We start from the raw sequence: 14,777 nt of genomic DNA on the forward strand, positions 1-14,777 counted from the left end.
TTCTGGGAATATTTTAGCTAGCTTACTACCTAGCGCCCATGCTAATTTGGTGGTTTATTGTGTTGGTTATTACCTTACTGATATGTTGCCTTCATTGCCTTACTAATTATATATACTGGTAGAAATATTGTAGTATTATTTGTTGTCAAGCTATGATTGTTGCTTGTTATGTGGTTGTGGTGAAAGATTGATTGTGTTTTTGAGATATTAATTTGGCAAGTTTAAGAAGTAGTAAGGAATTTTTTTTTTTATTGTGTTTCAAGGTTACTGGCATACTGCCAAAGCTATAGTTTTTTTTTTTTTTTTCAATTTTGTTTTTGGGCTACTGGCTTATTGCCTAGACTACAGCTTGCTGTTGTATGGGTGTTTGTTTTTATAAATGCACTAGTGGTAAGCATTTTTCTTTTCTAGCCCAACCTTATGTGTGTTTATTTTTTGTTTTAAATATATGGGAAAGAATAAAACTAGACTTGTCTGGCCGAAACGCCCAATAGATATATAAAAATAGTGTAAGTGTTTGGTTTGAAGGCCTAAGTTAAAATAAGTTAACCCAAAAATGGCCCAATCCAACAAGCCCAAAAGATATATTTACAAGTTTAAAAACATTGAAATAAAACTAATCTAGCAAGCCCATTATTTTGCACTAAAAAGACCCCCAAAAAAGTCCTAGCAAACCTAAAGTTAAGCCCAATTTGTAGCCTAAACCTACTCAATAGACGAATCAAACCCACCCAACGAACAACCCTAGCCATTTGGAATCAACCCGACTATTTGTTCAATAGCGAGTCTATTATCCATTCATGCAATCCAATCAGGTCGAGTGGCAAGTCATCCACAAACCCAATTCGACTTGATTTGTACAATTTAGACATGTTCTTTACAAGGGTACTAAAGTAGCTCATTTTTTAGCAAATCATTCAAGAGAATTCAATACACCCTAGGTTTGATCGGAGGATGCTCCACCTTTCCTCTTAAACAATTTAGTAAGGGATGTACCAAGTTGTTAATTTAATTAATTTGAAATTTTCCTAGAGAAAAAAGAGAATATTTTAATGTTTAACAAAATAAAGAGTAGAATGTAGAGTATATTTTAAAAGTTGATAGTTAAAGTAAATAAAATGACTTCTTAAGGAGACAATTCAGAGAAGAAAAAAAAATGTAATTTTTTTTTTTTTGGTAATGTGAAAGCTCTTTCTTTATTTTAAAACATTCAATTAAGGTTATTTAATTTCATTCATTTCTCTTGCTTAAATACATTACATTCCATTTCATCCATTTTCATTTATGTATGGTCATTCCATTCCATTTTCTTATGAACTTCCAAACGAAGCTTAAAGCAAAATTACATCTAAAAAAAGTTTACTCTAGCCAATATCCTCCATCATTTTCTCAAAATCCCAAATCGTTAAAATTGACATGCGTATATTCCGGGCCTAAACACCGGATTTACACACTGTAGAGCAACCTTAAACAAAGTCATGAACCAAAAGTACTTACATATGCACATTTTGAAGAAACAACTCTAAAAAAACAAGGTGGTCGGGTCACAAAAGAAACTGCTGAGGTGGTCTGTGTGAAACAACTGGTGGTTCCTGAATAAAATCCAAATCCTATATAACTCCAAATCGAACGCAACTATATATACCTAAACCATTCAACTCTCTTCCCTCTTCATTCGTGCCCTATATATATATATATATATACATTCTCTCTCCAACCCAACCCTCTTGTACGTTCTTCACTTTGCTTTCAGCTTCAGCTTCTTCATCTTCGACATAGTCGCTGTGAAACCCTGCTTTGGTTTTCTTGGGTTTTTCCTTTGGGGCCACCCCAATAGAAAATTCCGCTCGGATATTCTTCTTATGGACTATGAATTTTCCGATAGCAGCGGTGAGCCTTTTATTCCATTTCTTTTTCTTTTCTTTTTTTGTTATGTTAAATATGGAAATGCGTTGTCTTTTTCATTTTTTCAATGGAAATTTCGCTGATTCGCTTTGTGGGTTAGGGTTTTGTTTCGCATTATAAGCAATGAGCTTTGGTCAGGGCATTGCCAAATTTTTCATTTTTTTTTTTTGTTTAAGCAATTAGGGTTACGGCTTTCATTTGGGTATTTATATTTTTCTGTGGCGGATTGATAATTGATTAGGGATTTATTGTATTTTCGTGCTTTTGAATTCTAGAGCTGAGATAGTGGGCATGGCATGGAACTAGATGATATGTAGGATCTTTAAAAATTCAGCACTACGATATATTTCTTGAATAAAGATTGATTGATGTTTAAGGGTTTTAGGTTAGAAAAGAATGAACTTTGATAGCTGCTTGGGGCTGAACGCATCACTAGATACTGGGGATTGTATAAACATGGGATTATCCCACAAAAAATGCTTCTGGGTCTGCTCCATTTTACTACAAATACCATCTTCATCTACCATTTATTGTTGTTGCAAAACTAGTAAAAACCACTTAAACCCTCCCAACCCCCCAAAACCAAAGAAAGAAACCTAGTAAAAAGGAAGAAATTTTAAGATGTTTGTACATTCAATGAGGACATTTGGAACAAACCTACAAACAATAAGCCTGAAGTTCACTACCCATATATGTATGTAGCATTAGCGATAAGTGTTTTTGGTTCTCTATGCCATGCCAACAAGTGTGGGTGTCGCACATGCACATAAGTGTGTGTACCTGCACATGTGCTTGCGCACATGTGTATCTGTTTGAAATAAATTATCAAGGAACAAAATTTTTATTCTATCTTAAGATTATGTATGTTCCCAATGAAAATTTTGCAGATACCGATGATGATCTTCCTCCCCCATCTCACCAAAACAGAGTTCCAAGAGGTAGCCATGTTACAGGAAATGGAAGGTCTGCTGTAGGGTCTGTCCCATTCCTTAGGATGCATAGTGACATGGAGGCCGAAATTCATCACCTTGAACAAGAAGCATACTATTCAGTCCTGCGTGCTTTTAAAGCTCAGTCCAATGCCATTACTTGGGTATTTACTTTTCTTTATTTCACATGTTTTATTATCCTTTTATCTTTTTGTTTTCTAGCTGGATAATTTGGTTGCGCCATTTTATGTTTATCCATCAGGAGAAAGAAGAAATGATAACTGAACTTAGGAAAGAGTTGAGAGTATCAGATGACGAGCACAGGGAACTTCTGACCAAGGTTAATGCTGATGATATTATCCGTAAGATAAGGTTTGACTGTTTGATGAAACCATTGCAATTAAAAATAAGTGATAAAACTTCTAGTAGTTAATGCTTTTGAAATTTAATGTTTTCTGTTGAACAATGCTTTCAGGGAGTGGAGACAGTCAGGTGGGCAGCAACCTGCCAGACTTAACACATCTCATCTTGGTCATGATCTTGTACCCAGTCCTACTGTCTCAGCATCTCGCAAGAAACAGAAGACATCCCAATTGGTACCTTTTTTGCATCACTGCCTTTAAGTGCTCTACCAGTAGCTCCATTCATGCAGTCATTATTGCTAGCTGCAAAAAAAGGAGCCACTTTTGGATCTAGTGCCAAAAGCCTAATTATAGGCATTTATCGCTCACAATAGAAGTGATACAATATCTTTTACCTTTGACCTGGTTTTTGTTGCTTATCTTGCATTCCAATTCCCTTTTCAGGTTCAGCCATTGTCTGTGTTACCCTCAATGAAGCCTATGCAGTACCCTTCCTCAGGTCCTGCTGGAAGTAGACATTTCGCAAATCGCAGCTCTTCTGGTGCCATTGTGGCAAATGAACCTGCTGACGCTACAACATTTGAACCATTAATTGGAAGGAAAGTGTGGACAAGATGGCCTGATGACAACAATTTCTATGAGGCTGTCATAACAGATTACAACTCTACTGAGGTATGTTCAAAGTTTTTAAACCCATCTGAATGGTGAGGTAATTATAAGATTTTGAAAGGCTATGTAGTAAGTGAGGATATAATATGAGAAAACTTGTTTCGATGCTTGAAAGGCTATTTCAGTTTATTGGTTATTATTTGATCTTTTATGCACCTGCCTCTGCAACCATAACTTGTTTTAAAAACTAGGTCAAAGCCGCTGGGTGCATTTGTAACATTAAAAAAAACAAAAACAAAAACAAAAAAATTGTTTAAAACTAAGTATATTCCCTGGTTATTTTGGGATTAAGGTTCTTGAAGGAGGAGGTGCACTAGAAGTTGGATGGATTGATTGAGGGTCAGACCATGAGAGAAGAGTGAGTCTGAGACAACCTCTAGGTGAAAGCAGGCTAAGAGTAGTGACTTGGTACCAACAATTGGATCTCTCATGATGTCATGAAACCATCTTTTCCTTGAGGGTGTTTTATTTTTAGAGAATGAACAAGATGAAGAGCAATTTTGATAGAGAAATCGTTGCCTTCATGTTTATGCTTCTGTGAGCAACTTAAAAAGAGTGTCAGCCTTACCATGTCATTATATGGTAAAAACAGTTGACCCCCTTGGGGGGCTTAGAGAGAAGGTGCACTCACTTTAGGTTGATGGGAGCTTGTGCACTAAGGGATGAAGACTTGTAAATCATCCTCAATTTGGTGGTATGCTAGAGACTCCTTGATCCTCCCACCAAAGTCAACGCATGGGTTTGGTGCTCGCATTGAGGTCCCTCCTTTCCTAAGGATGAATGAAGACCATGTTTTATCTGGCCAGCATCAGGGAGAAGTTGCATTGTATGTTAGAGTAATCTGATTATTAGGATATAGATATAATTCATTGTTCTTAAACAGTTAAGGGGTAATATGTTTATGTTTTGGTTTCCCATTTGCATGTTTTATCAATTTTTGCCTACTCTATCTGCATTATTTTTTTTTATGGTAATTTGTTGTCAAATATGAACAATGTCATCTTTTGTCCTCATGCTTTCCTGCTGGTAAATAGTCTACAATTATTTAATTAATGCTAAGATTATTTAACTACAATCCTTTTTATATTGGTAAGTTACCCTATCAAAAAAAAATATTGGTAAGTTACACATGGTGGGTTTTTAATCCACAACCTCATCCTCCTCCTTACTCTTATAAAGAAGATAGGAGTTAGGAGGAGTGATTTGAGCTAAAGCTCATTGGCTTATTTTACTATAATCCTTTGCAGTCTCTAGTGGTGGTAAAAGCACAGTTAAAGAGCAAAGTGCCAAAGGTGAAGCCCTTTTTGTACCTAAAGTGAAGCGTGTTTTAGAAAATGTTCCTAAAGTATGCTTTTATTTAAAAATAATATAAATTACATATTATAGTTAATAGTTAGATTTTAATACTATTGATATGGGCCATTTTTTACACATACCAATATTGTGCTGTGATACACTATGCATAAGTCAACCCCTCGTTATAAATTTTAGAAGAGTAAAAATATCAAAGGGACCACACAACACTAGCAGGAGTCCAGATGAATGTGCTGAAGATGGTCTTATGTTTAATGATGATTAATTGAAATGGGGTAATGTTGGTAGAGCTGCTGGAGTTGAAGAAGAAAGATCTAACATGAGTGAGTTCAGAAGGGTTTAGTTCTAGACTTCTAGTTCATAGCATACTCCTAATGAGGAAGAGGTTGTTAATTTAGAAGAGAAAGATGATGAAAGTTGCAAATTTTGTTATGAAAATGATGATGGTCCGATGCTTAGTGAGGAGGATGATTATATAATTTAGGTTGGCATTGCATTGCTTAGGCATATAATCACTACTTAGTACTTACCATTCTAGTGCTTTTTGATCTTTGCCTTTTAAGTATATTTGATTCAACCATGTGCTTCATTTTGATCACTTATATTAAATATGATGGTTGTGTAGATTATGTGAAGCACAATAGAATGTAATAAAATTATACATTTAAATTTTGAATGATTAGTTGATCATTTGATTATCATATTATAGATTAATAATTACTTTTAAATTTACTATATTATTCTTTAAAAATGTGTGATTTGCTTCAATTAAGCACATGCTTTGAGGTCTTTGCACTTAAGTGCGCCTCACACTTTCACCAGCACTGCCCCTCTCACTTCATGGGAATAAAATGGCTTGCATATTGAAATTAATTTTATTTTAAATATTTCCTTATCTATCATATTCTTCATCCATGCTCACTAGATTCTTGTTAATAATAGGGCCGGCATGCTTTGGTATATGATATTAATACAGCTAATGAGACCTGGGAATGGGTTGATCTCAAAGAGGTAAGTCTCATGGCCTTAATCTTTTTTTTTTTCTTTTTTTTCTTTTTTTTTAAAACATTCACTTGTTTGTTTTCTATCTGTTTTCTTTTTTCCTAAAGTTAAATCTTAAGATATCTTTTTTAAAAAATTTAATATGTAATAAATCTTAAATAAAATACAATTGAATTCCAAAACTAAATTAAAATATTTTGTCTCCGTGCTTCCCACATCATTATCCCTTGGTTGGAGACAACTTGTTCTTTCATTTTTAAAGTGTGAAGGATGAGAACTCTTGCACTTGATACTTGTACCAACCCTTGAAGCATCTTTGGCAACTCTAAGAACAAAGAAACTTTTTGTTTCATTGTATGATTAAATTTCATGTACTATATCATTAAATTTGTCTGGAATGATAAAATCAATTGATGGAATCAGTGCTGCAAATGATATAGCCTTATCTCGATCAACTGAAATCACCATTGTATCAAATCTTTTCCCTTTATCTAGTTTCCCCGCTCCATGCACCATATATGACTGATTAGTAATAGTAGCAAATGCATCAAAATCACTTTTCTCAACATGTATACCCTCTAATTCTTTGCTTTCTTGCTGAAATTTCATCAAGAAATGGGAAATCTTCCTTCGTATGAGGGGTAAGAAATATTGATGCTTCAATAGGCTATGTTAAATCTACTACACATGTTTCAGGTATTCCATCCCGCTGTCTACAATGCAGTATGCTCTTCTTGCTGCTCTAGTGTCATAGTAATATCTGTTGCCACTTGACCTCTACTTCAACATTAGGTTCTTTACTTGATGTTCCTTCAGCTCCAAGATCTTATTACAAACTGTCATATGTGGGAAGCTGGAAGCAGTAATTTCATTGGCACATGTCATCCTTTGGAAGGAAGAGTCATTGACTTGATCTTTGCAGATAATTCTAGAATGGCCTTCAATAGACTTTCTAGAGTTTGTTCCTGATTTTCTGCTTTCTTGTCTTAGATTCTTTCTTCAATCTAGACAATCATCCTAAATAGATTAGGGTACGTATTTCTGTTGATAGGTATTTGGGTAGTATAATAAACTTAAATTATGACTAGAATCTGGGCTGACCTGACTATTTCAAGCTCAGGGCCTTTCTAGAGGCGATGGGCTGCTAGGATGTGGGCCTTGATGGGTTGAAACTTGGTTTATTGGCCAACTCTCATGTAGCCTGAATAATCCAGACAAGCTACCTGATTCTGTTTTGAATGGTTTGGGTTGATGGAGCACCATGTGTCTGGACTGACCTATGCTTCACTATCAAATCGTTCCTTGTACCTTGAAAAAAAAATCCTGCTTCACACTATTCTTCAACTAACCCACATTTAAACAAAACATAGCCCTTACGATGGAGGTTGAGTGGTAGTGATGGACTGGGACTGGCACAAGTTGGCTGCTATGGGATTACAATCAGAACACTGTTTAATTCAGTAACTCCATTCGAACTACTTGTGGATATGAACTAGTTTTGAATTTAGATATGCATTGACAGTGTAGTAGCAAACCAGGCACTTGAGGTTATCTTCATTTGTGTGCATGTCTTGTGTGTGCTCATGTGAATGCTGATGTATTGGTACAGGTGTAAGCAGGCTAGCCTAGTTTGGCAAAACTTAGGTTGAATTGACCATATGTAGTCAGTAATGCCGTAATCCAGAATCAATTGAACAGTTTTGATCCTAGCCTATTCAGATTCTTTTGGGCTTGGACATAAATTCTCAAACCTTGAACTACTTAAAAAAAAAATTTCCAGATTTGGTTTTCTACTAATACTAATTCTTTAAATGCAGTCCATGTATCAATTTTATTAACCTTTATGGTGACGATAAGTTCTCAAAACACTTCGTATCTCTGTGATGGTGTTTGGTGCATTTGGGGTTGTCTAAATTGAAGAAGTTACAGAAACAGCAGCCAGTTTTGTATTAGATATATTTCTTTTGCCTTATCTAAATATGCACCATTAAATTCCAAAAACTATCCACTCCTCTTGGGCATTGTGTGCTCTTACATAATGTAAAACTGATTTCATCTGCAGAAGCTTTTGGCCCAAGGCCTTTGTATGGAAGACTAAAGAGGTGTAGGATATTATGCAAAGGACCAGTTAAATGGGCTATACCCTTTGGCTTAAGATCATGTACATTGTACTTGTTAGGGATAATTTGAAGCACCGATGGTATAATCTTCAGTTCCAAATGCTATGCAAAGAAAATTTAGGTTAAGCTTGTAGATTGATTTTTTAAGCTCATTTGGTGAAAACTTGCTTTAAGCTGTTTGCATTGACTTTTCTTCTTTTCCTTTTTTAGCTCCAAGTATTTTTGTTCTAGGATAGGTCATCCATTTGATATCTCCAACCCTTTCTGTTTTGTTGACGTTTCATGGATTGGAAAACTTTCTCTCCTAGATTGTGAAGGTTCTCTCAATCTCAAACAGATCTATATTGATAGCCTACTTATTACAGATCTCTCCCGATGATATTCGATGGGATGGTGAGGATCCAGGCATATTGCATCGAGGGGGTCACAGTGGGCAAGCCCGTGGGTTTAAGAAAGCCTTGAGCCGTGGCGGTGTTGTTCCAGGTGCTGGAAGAGGGAGAGGACCCATGAGGGTTCAATCTAGAAAAGAATTTTTACCATCACAAAATGGTATTGGAAAGAAAGTTTATGATGATATAGAATTGCTTAACACTGATACGTTGGTAAAGGAGGTATGTATGACAAAACAAAACTAAGCCAATTCTTGTAAAATTATGTTATTTATTGATATCCTTCTCATTTTAATCTCAACAGGTGGAGAGGGTTTTCAGTGCTAGTCAGCCAGATCCTTCTGAGCTTGAAAAGGCAAAGAAAATGCTTAAAGTAAGATATGTGATGCATTCTCTCTCTCTCTCTCTCTCTCTCTCTCTCTCCTGCAAATTTTGATTCTTGTATACATCATCTATGCAGGATCATGAACAGGCACTCATTGATGCAATTGCCAGGCTTGCTTATGCATCCGATGGTGAAAGTGGTAATAAATACATGTGTACATAATATTACAGATTGCATCATTTATTTCTTTTGAGCTGAATATTGCCAATTGTTGTACGTGTACAATTTTTTTGTGTGGATTATTTAATTAGTGTACTTGAAAATCTTAGGGTCTTCTTGGTTTTGGATGAGGGCTGTACTTATTGGATCATAAACGAATGTAGCCAATTGCTGTACTAGTTATATGCTTTGCCTTCAAACTTTTGTGCTCACTGGATCATAAATGAACAGAAACAAACTTGAAGCATTTTTTTGAGAATAGTTAAAAACTTTAGACATTAGGCCAATGGAGGGAGACTGTGGATATAGAGGAAGGGGCACCAAACCCCATCTAAGGGCTGATAATTTGTAGATAGATTACCCAGATAAAGTAATGATCAAGCCATTAAGGTTCTAGCAATTGAGGTATGAACGAGTTATCATTTAGTTCAAAAGCAACCTTACATTTGTGGCTATCAAGAACAGATGCATTTATATTATATTCCCATGGCATACATTTGAAGGGCTTCAAACCCCCATCTTTCTTTGTTATTTCTTTCCTTGTTCTTGTGAATATGAATATGTGAATCTATTTTGTTTTTGCTTCAAAGCAGATGGAGAGCAGCTACTCTTAAATGGGCAATCTGTAGGATGATAATGGAGAAACCAGCATTACAGTGGAACCTATTGGGTACCAACTGCAAGGCTGGGCTGTTTGAGGATTGGTTGTTTTCAAGGTAATGAGCAAATATGAAATGATGGTTGAGTTTAGGAATTAGATGACCAGCAAGTTGGTGATGTTGACAGCATCTCATTCTGTATAATTTTTTGGGTTTTTGCCTCCAAGATCATATCTCCACTTCATGCAAGACCCGCTTGGAAAAATAGTACCTGCTTTGGTATTTTGGATGTCAGAAACATGAAAGAAAGCATTGATTTTTTCATTCATCAAGTAAAATTTGCACCGGCATGGACTTGGTTGTAAAATAGTATTAGGGGCAGTGAACAACATGTAAGTAAAAGATCTAGAGATTTTGTTGGCAATAATGGCTGTCTTTGATGTTAAAGGTTGTACTGAAATTGACTACTCAGAAATCTTCATTTCAAATATCCAGGACATGCAAAATATTTGACCTTCCGTGCTGATAGCTGCAAATTTAAAATTTTAAACCCTGCGAACAAAAACAGATAAACAACTCAATGAGTGCATTCAATTTTCATTTTAACTCAAAAATCCAATTGATGGCTGGTATGAATAGCTGAAGAAATCATTGTTACAGATAATAACTTACCTCATTGAGGTACTTAATGTTGATTTTTGCAATGGTATCCAAGCATTAAGCACATGTTTAACCAGTCAGTTTGCGGGAGTCCTGCATGATCAGATCCACCATCTGAAATTACACATGGAATGTACAAAGTATTGAGCAAACTATCCACCAGAGTCCTGAAAATGAAATGCATAAAGTATTGAGCAAATTTTCCATGAAATACGCGAAATTAGTCCATCATGTGCCATTTTTTTAACCACAACAGGCAAGAATTTGATAATTACATGCATTAGTTAGTAGTTACTTCAAAGTTCAACGGTGTCGACAAGTATGACTAGAATGAGAGTACCTATGTGACATTGGTACGTTCTCACAAGCAACAAAGCATTTCAAAGAATTAAGATTTCTAGTTCTACCTGAGCAAAACCTTCTGAATGTCCCACTTTAGAAACATAGACAAGCACTTTTGATATACCCTTTACCTTTAGCAGTGTTCATCCATTAAGTTTTCCTAAAAGATACACCTAGAAGAAAGACCCGATATAATTACCAGAAACTACCAACCTTTACTTCCCAACACTAGATAAAATTTCCTAATATGGGTTCAATCCTGCAACCCAAAAATGTACACGAACTCTATGGCCAAATTCAGTGGTTGAACTGGCTGAACTATATGGCCGAACTAGCAGAAGCCTATAGCCAAAATTAGTGGCTGAACTCAGTGACAGAAATCTGATTATCATATTTAATGCTATTAAACTTGTCACATCCACTTGCAATCTTGACACTCTCCCTTCAGTCGATCTAAGGAAACATCTAGCTGGTAGGTCTATTGCTAGGTCTTAGGTTAAATTTCTCACCCAAAAAATTCTTCGAATGGTGTATAAATGCTCCCTCACTCACTAGAACAATGTATGCCTAATTAACAAGCTCTAGGCATTGTAGCTCTTCCATTTTTTTCACTTTCTCCATTGGTTTTCCAACTTAATCATCAAAGCCTCCTTGGCCACCCCCTCCGAGTGGTTTCGGTTGGTCTAAGGTCTTCTTCTTTAGCAGGATATTGGTTCGGCCAGATGGTCCTTTACAATTTAGTCGAAATAGAAGTCTTTGTTGCAATTCCATCATGTCTTCCAAATTTTCTCACCTACACCAACCTAAGTCCAAGGAGCTCACCCTTTTTCTCAATTGAAGTTCAACTCATACAAAATAAAACTTTTTTGATAAGTAACTCATATAAAATAAAACTTAACTAGAGTACACATGGTGATTTTATGTTTTCAACTATGAATTTCCATATAGAAAAATTAATAAAACATGCTCTGGCATATGCTGAAAAGGAAAATGGTTCTCGTTAATGACCTTTAGGCCAACTCAAAATTCTCTAATATTTCTAACAAGGAAAAAGATTGGTCCACTGCTCTTATGCATTGAATCCGTAAGAATTATGACACACGTCCACTTATGGCCGCGTGTCATGATCATGATGGGTTTACTGCACAGGAGAACTAAATCCAAGCCAAATTCCACCCGATAATGCTAGGGATTAATAGAGATTTGGCCATAGAGTTAAATATTATCTATGGAGTAATAAATATTTAGATCTGTTTCTGCCAAATTGAAAAGAAAAAAACGCTGCTAAAAGTGCCAAATTGACTCGCAATTGAATTGATCTGCAGTTGCAACCATTTTCGAATCCAATAAAAAAGAACAATATGATTATTTCACATGCAACAAACTTTGGTCTCAATGAACATTTCCTCCAATTAAGCACACAAATCAATGATTATCAATGAAAAGAACACCTCAAAAGAATCAATAGCAGTCAAATTAGATAAATATATGGATCCAGTAATTGGAATCAAGCCAGCAAATCAACCAGACGATCATATACCAATATCAAATATTAAAAAATATCAACCAACTCAAAAACATCAAATCAAAAGCAATCAAATATATATATATATATATAACACACCCAGAAAGACATAATGAACAAAAAATAATAATAAAGGAAAAAAGGAGCTGCAGAGAGAACTTACCAACAAAATGCGAGACCCAGTTGCAGACAGCAACAACATTGTGAGAGAACCTCTTATTAGGCCATCACCGACTACGGGTGGACTAGCAGTAGCACTATCACGATGTCGCTTTTTTGCTTGAAGATCCGTGCGAGGAGTTTGAGCCCATCTTTTGGTTTGTAAGTGTAAAGGCAAAGGATTTCCGAATTCCTAGCAATTCTGACAATTTGAGAGAGAGAGAGATGGAATTGGCGTTGAGGTGCAATAGAGGGTGAGGATCAGGTTGCGCTAGAAAAGGGTCAAGGCATATAATGATGATGATGTTGATGATGAGAATGACTTTCTTTTTAAGAAATCTTATCAGCCCAACCTTTTTTTTTTTTTTTTTTTTTTTTTTTTTTTTTAGAACTTACCAACAAAATGCGAGACCCAGTTGCAGACAGCAACAACATTGTGAGAGAACCTCTTATTAGGCCATCACCGACTACGGGTGGACTAGCAGTAGCACTATCACGATGTCGCTTTTTTGCTTGAAGATCCGTGCGAGGAGTTTGAGCCCATCTTGTGGTTTGTAAGTGTAAAGGCAAAGGATTTCCGAATTCCTAGCAATTCTGACAATTTGAGAGAGAGAGAGAGATGGAATTGGCGTTGAGGTGCAGTAGAGGGTGAGGATCAGGTTGCGCTAGAAAAGGGTCAAGGCATATAATGATGATGATGTTGATGATGAGAATGACTTTCTTTTTAAGAAAGGGGGTCGATACTGTGTACCGGTTTAATCGGTACGATATATTTCGGATACCGGCCAATTTCGGTGTACCATTTTGGATTTATCACTATTTTTTATATTTATAAATAAATAAATATATAAATATATATATGTATGTGTGTGTATATATATTATAATAAATATAAAAGTTTATCATAAAACATTTCCTTAATTCAGAACTAATTATTTATGGTTTTAGACTTTAGTATCAATTAAAAGAAAAAAAAAATACAATATAAAAAATAGAAAGGTTAAAAGTTACCATTGCATACTAAGAAAACAAATAATACTAATAAGTTAATACAAATAAGTTACCATTATGTCCTAACAAAAAAAAAAAAATTCTATACCGGCCGGTATTGGCCGGTATGGCCAGTACAAGGCCAGTACGGCCGATATTTTTTCCGGTACGAAACAGAAGGGTATTCTATACCGGATTACTAGCCAGTACGATATATTCCGGCCGTACCGGCTAGTACGGTATGGAATTCACTTCCTTAGTTATGGGTGGTTAATCCCACGGCTAGATTGTCCACAAGTTGGGTTGAGTCAAGTATGAGGTCAACTTGTCAACTTGTCACTTGAGCTAATTAGATTAGATGAATAGGGGTCATAGACCCGTTGTTGACCAAATGGTCAGTTGAAAGTTGAAACTATGTCTCTCAAGTCGTAAGTTGGGCAATCAAAATCGTGAGTAATCGGGTTTAGATTTTTTAATAAAGATAAACAAAATATGTCTCTCAGGTCATAAGTTCGGCAATCAAAATCGTTTTTTTTTTTTTTTTTTGAGAAACCAAACAATATGCCTAGGGCTTTATTGAAACAAAAACCAAATCAATGAACGTCTAACAAGACCAGGGGATAAATGTCTTCAGGAAGGTCTTCCAACCAAACCTGAACCCCCAACAAATCTTTTGCCTTTTTGGCAAGAACATTAGCCACCACATTACAAAGTCTTTTAACATAACTGAATTCACAAAACTGGAAATTAGAAACTAGAACAAGGATGTCATCAATGACATTCCCACATGAAGAAAAACAGCCAGGCCCTTGTGAAAGAGCGTTGATCACCACCGACAAATCACCTTCAAAAGTAACTTTCTGAAGTCCAAGTTATTTGGCAAACTAAACTGCTTTGTGACAAGCTATTGCCTCCACTTCATTCACTGGTTGAGTAAGAGGATGGGCATGGACTAAGCTCCAATCATGGCACCACGCCAATAACAAGCAATGACGCCAATGCCTGCCAAATTCATCGAGTTGAATACTGTTGCATCGAAGTTCAACTTGAAATGATCGGCTTTTGGAGGACGCCATTGCTACAGCACGGGAGGAAGGGGAGGGGCTGGTTCAAACTCCTGGGTAGCTAGGAATTCCTACAATAAGCTTCCCACCATAGAGCAAAGATTTCCGAGAGGGTGAACTGGACAGCCAAAATGCTGAGTGTTTCTCCAGTAACAAATCAACCAAGCTGTGATAGAAAAATTTCAAAACTGAAGTCATCTTGTA

General features: G+C 36.0%; 1 protein-coding gene and 1 long non-coding RNA gene across 6 annotated transcripts; one reads left to right on the plus strand and one right to left on the minus strand.

Annotated features, from left to right (window-relative positions):
• Positions 1 to 1,502: 1,502 nt before the first annotated feature.
• LOC112018443 (protein EMSY-LIKE 3) lies at positions 1,503 to 10,351 on the plus strand. 4 transcript variants are annotated; one of them, XR_002883599.2, is made up of 11 exons: positions 1,509 to 1,890; positions 2,793 to 2,998; positions 3,097 to 3,206; positions 3,310 to 3,430; positions 3,641 to 3,868; positions 6,122 to 6,190; positions 8,667 to 8,912; positions 8,995 to 9,063; positions 9,151 to 9,214; positions 9,825 to 9,950; positions 10,061 to 10,351. XR_002883599.2 is itself a non-coding variant. In XM_024050965.2 (10 exons), the coding sequence occupies exons 1-10, from the start codon at positions 1,863 to 1,865 to the stop codon at positions 9,866 to 9,868; spliced, it is 1,185 nt and encodes a 394-aa protein (XP_023906733.1). In that variant the 5' UTR covers positions 1,509 to 1,862; the 3' UTR covers positions 9,869 to 10,351. The 4 variants fall into 4 exon arrangements, 3 of the variants coding, with proteins under 3 accessions (XP_065625225.1, XP_023906733.1, XP_023906735.1); XM_024050965.2 differs by having other exon boundaries at positions 9,825 to 10,351; XM_024050967.2 differs by having other exon boundaries at positions 1,510 to 1,890; positions 9,828 to 10,351.
• Positions 10,134 to 12,827, minus strand: LOC112018444 (uncharacterized). Of its 2 annotated transcripts, none has more exons than XR_002883601.2 (3): positions 12,524 to 12,827; positions 10,506 to 10,607; positions 10,134 to 10,385 (listed from the first exon to the last, which is right to left on the minus strand). It is a non-coding gene; the product is annotated as an uncharacterized LOC112018444 (long non-coding RNA). The 2 variants fall into 2 exon arrangements; XR_010627261.1 differs by having other exon boundaries at positions 10,506 to 10,660.
• Between the last annotated feature and the right edge of the window lie 1,950 nt (positions 12,828 to 14,777).

The sequence above is a fragment of the Quercus suber genome, unplaced genomic scaffold, assembly GCF_002906115.3.
Source record: "Quercus suber isolate HL8 unplaced genomic scaffold, Cork oak 2.0 scaffold_1067, whole genome shotgun sequence".
In the NCBI taxonomy this organism is placed as follows: domain Eukaryota; kingdom Viridiplantae; phylum Streptophyta; class Magnoliopsida; order Fagales; family Fagaceae; genus Quercus; species Quercus suber.

Excerpts from the sequence above, each read along its gene's own strand:
- LOC112018443 (XM_024050965.2), top strand. The coding sequence starts at position 1,863 with ATGGACTATGAATTTTCCGATAGCAGCG. Across the intron at positions 3,207-3,309 it reads GATATTATCCGTAAGATAAG|GGAGTGGAGACAGTCAGGTG; the intron begins GTTTGACTGTTT and ends CAATGCTTTCAG. Across the intron at positions 9,215-9,824 it reads TGCATCCGATGGTGAAAGTG|CAGATGGAGAGCAGCTACTC; the intron begins GTAATAAATACA and ends TTTGCTTCAAAG.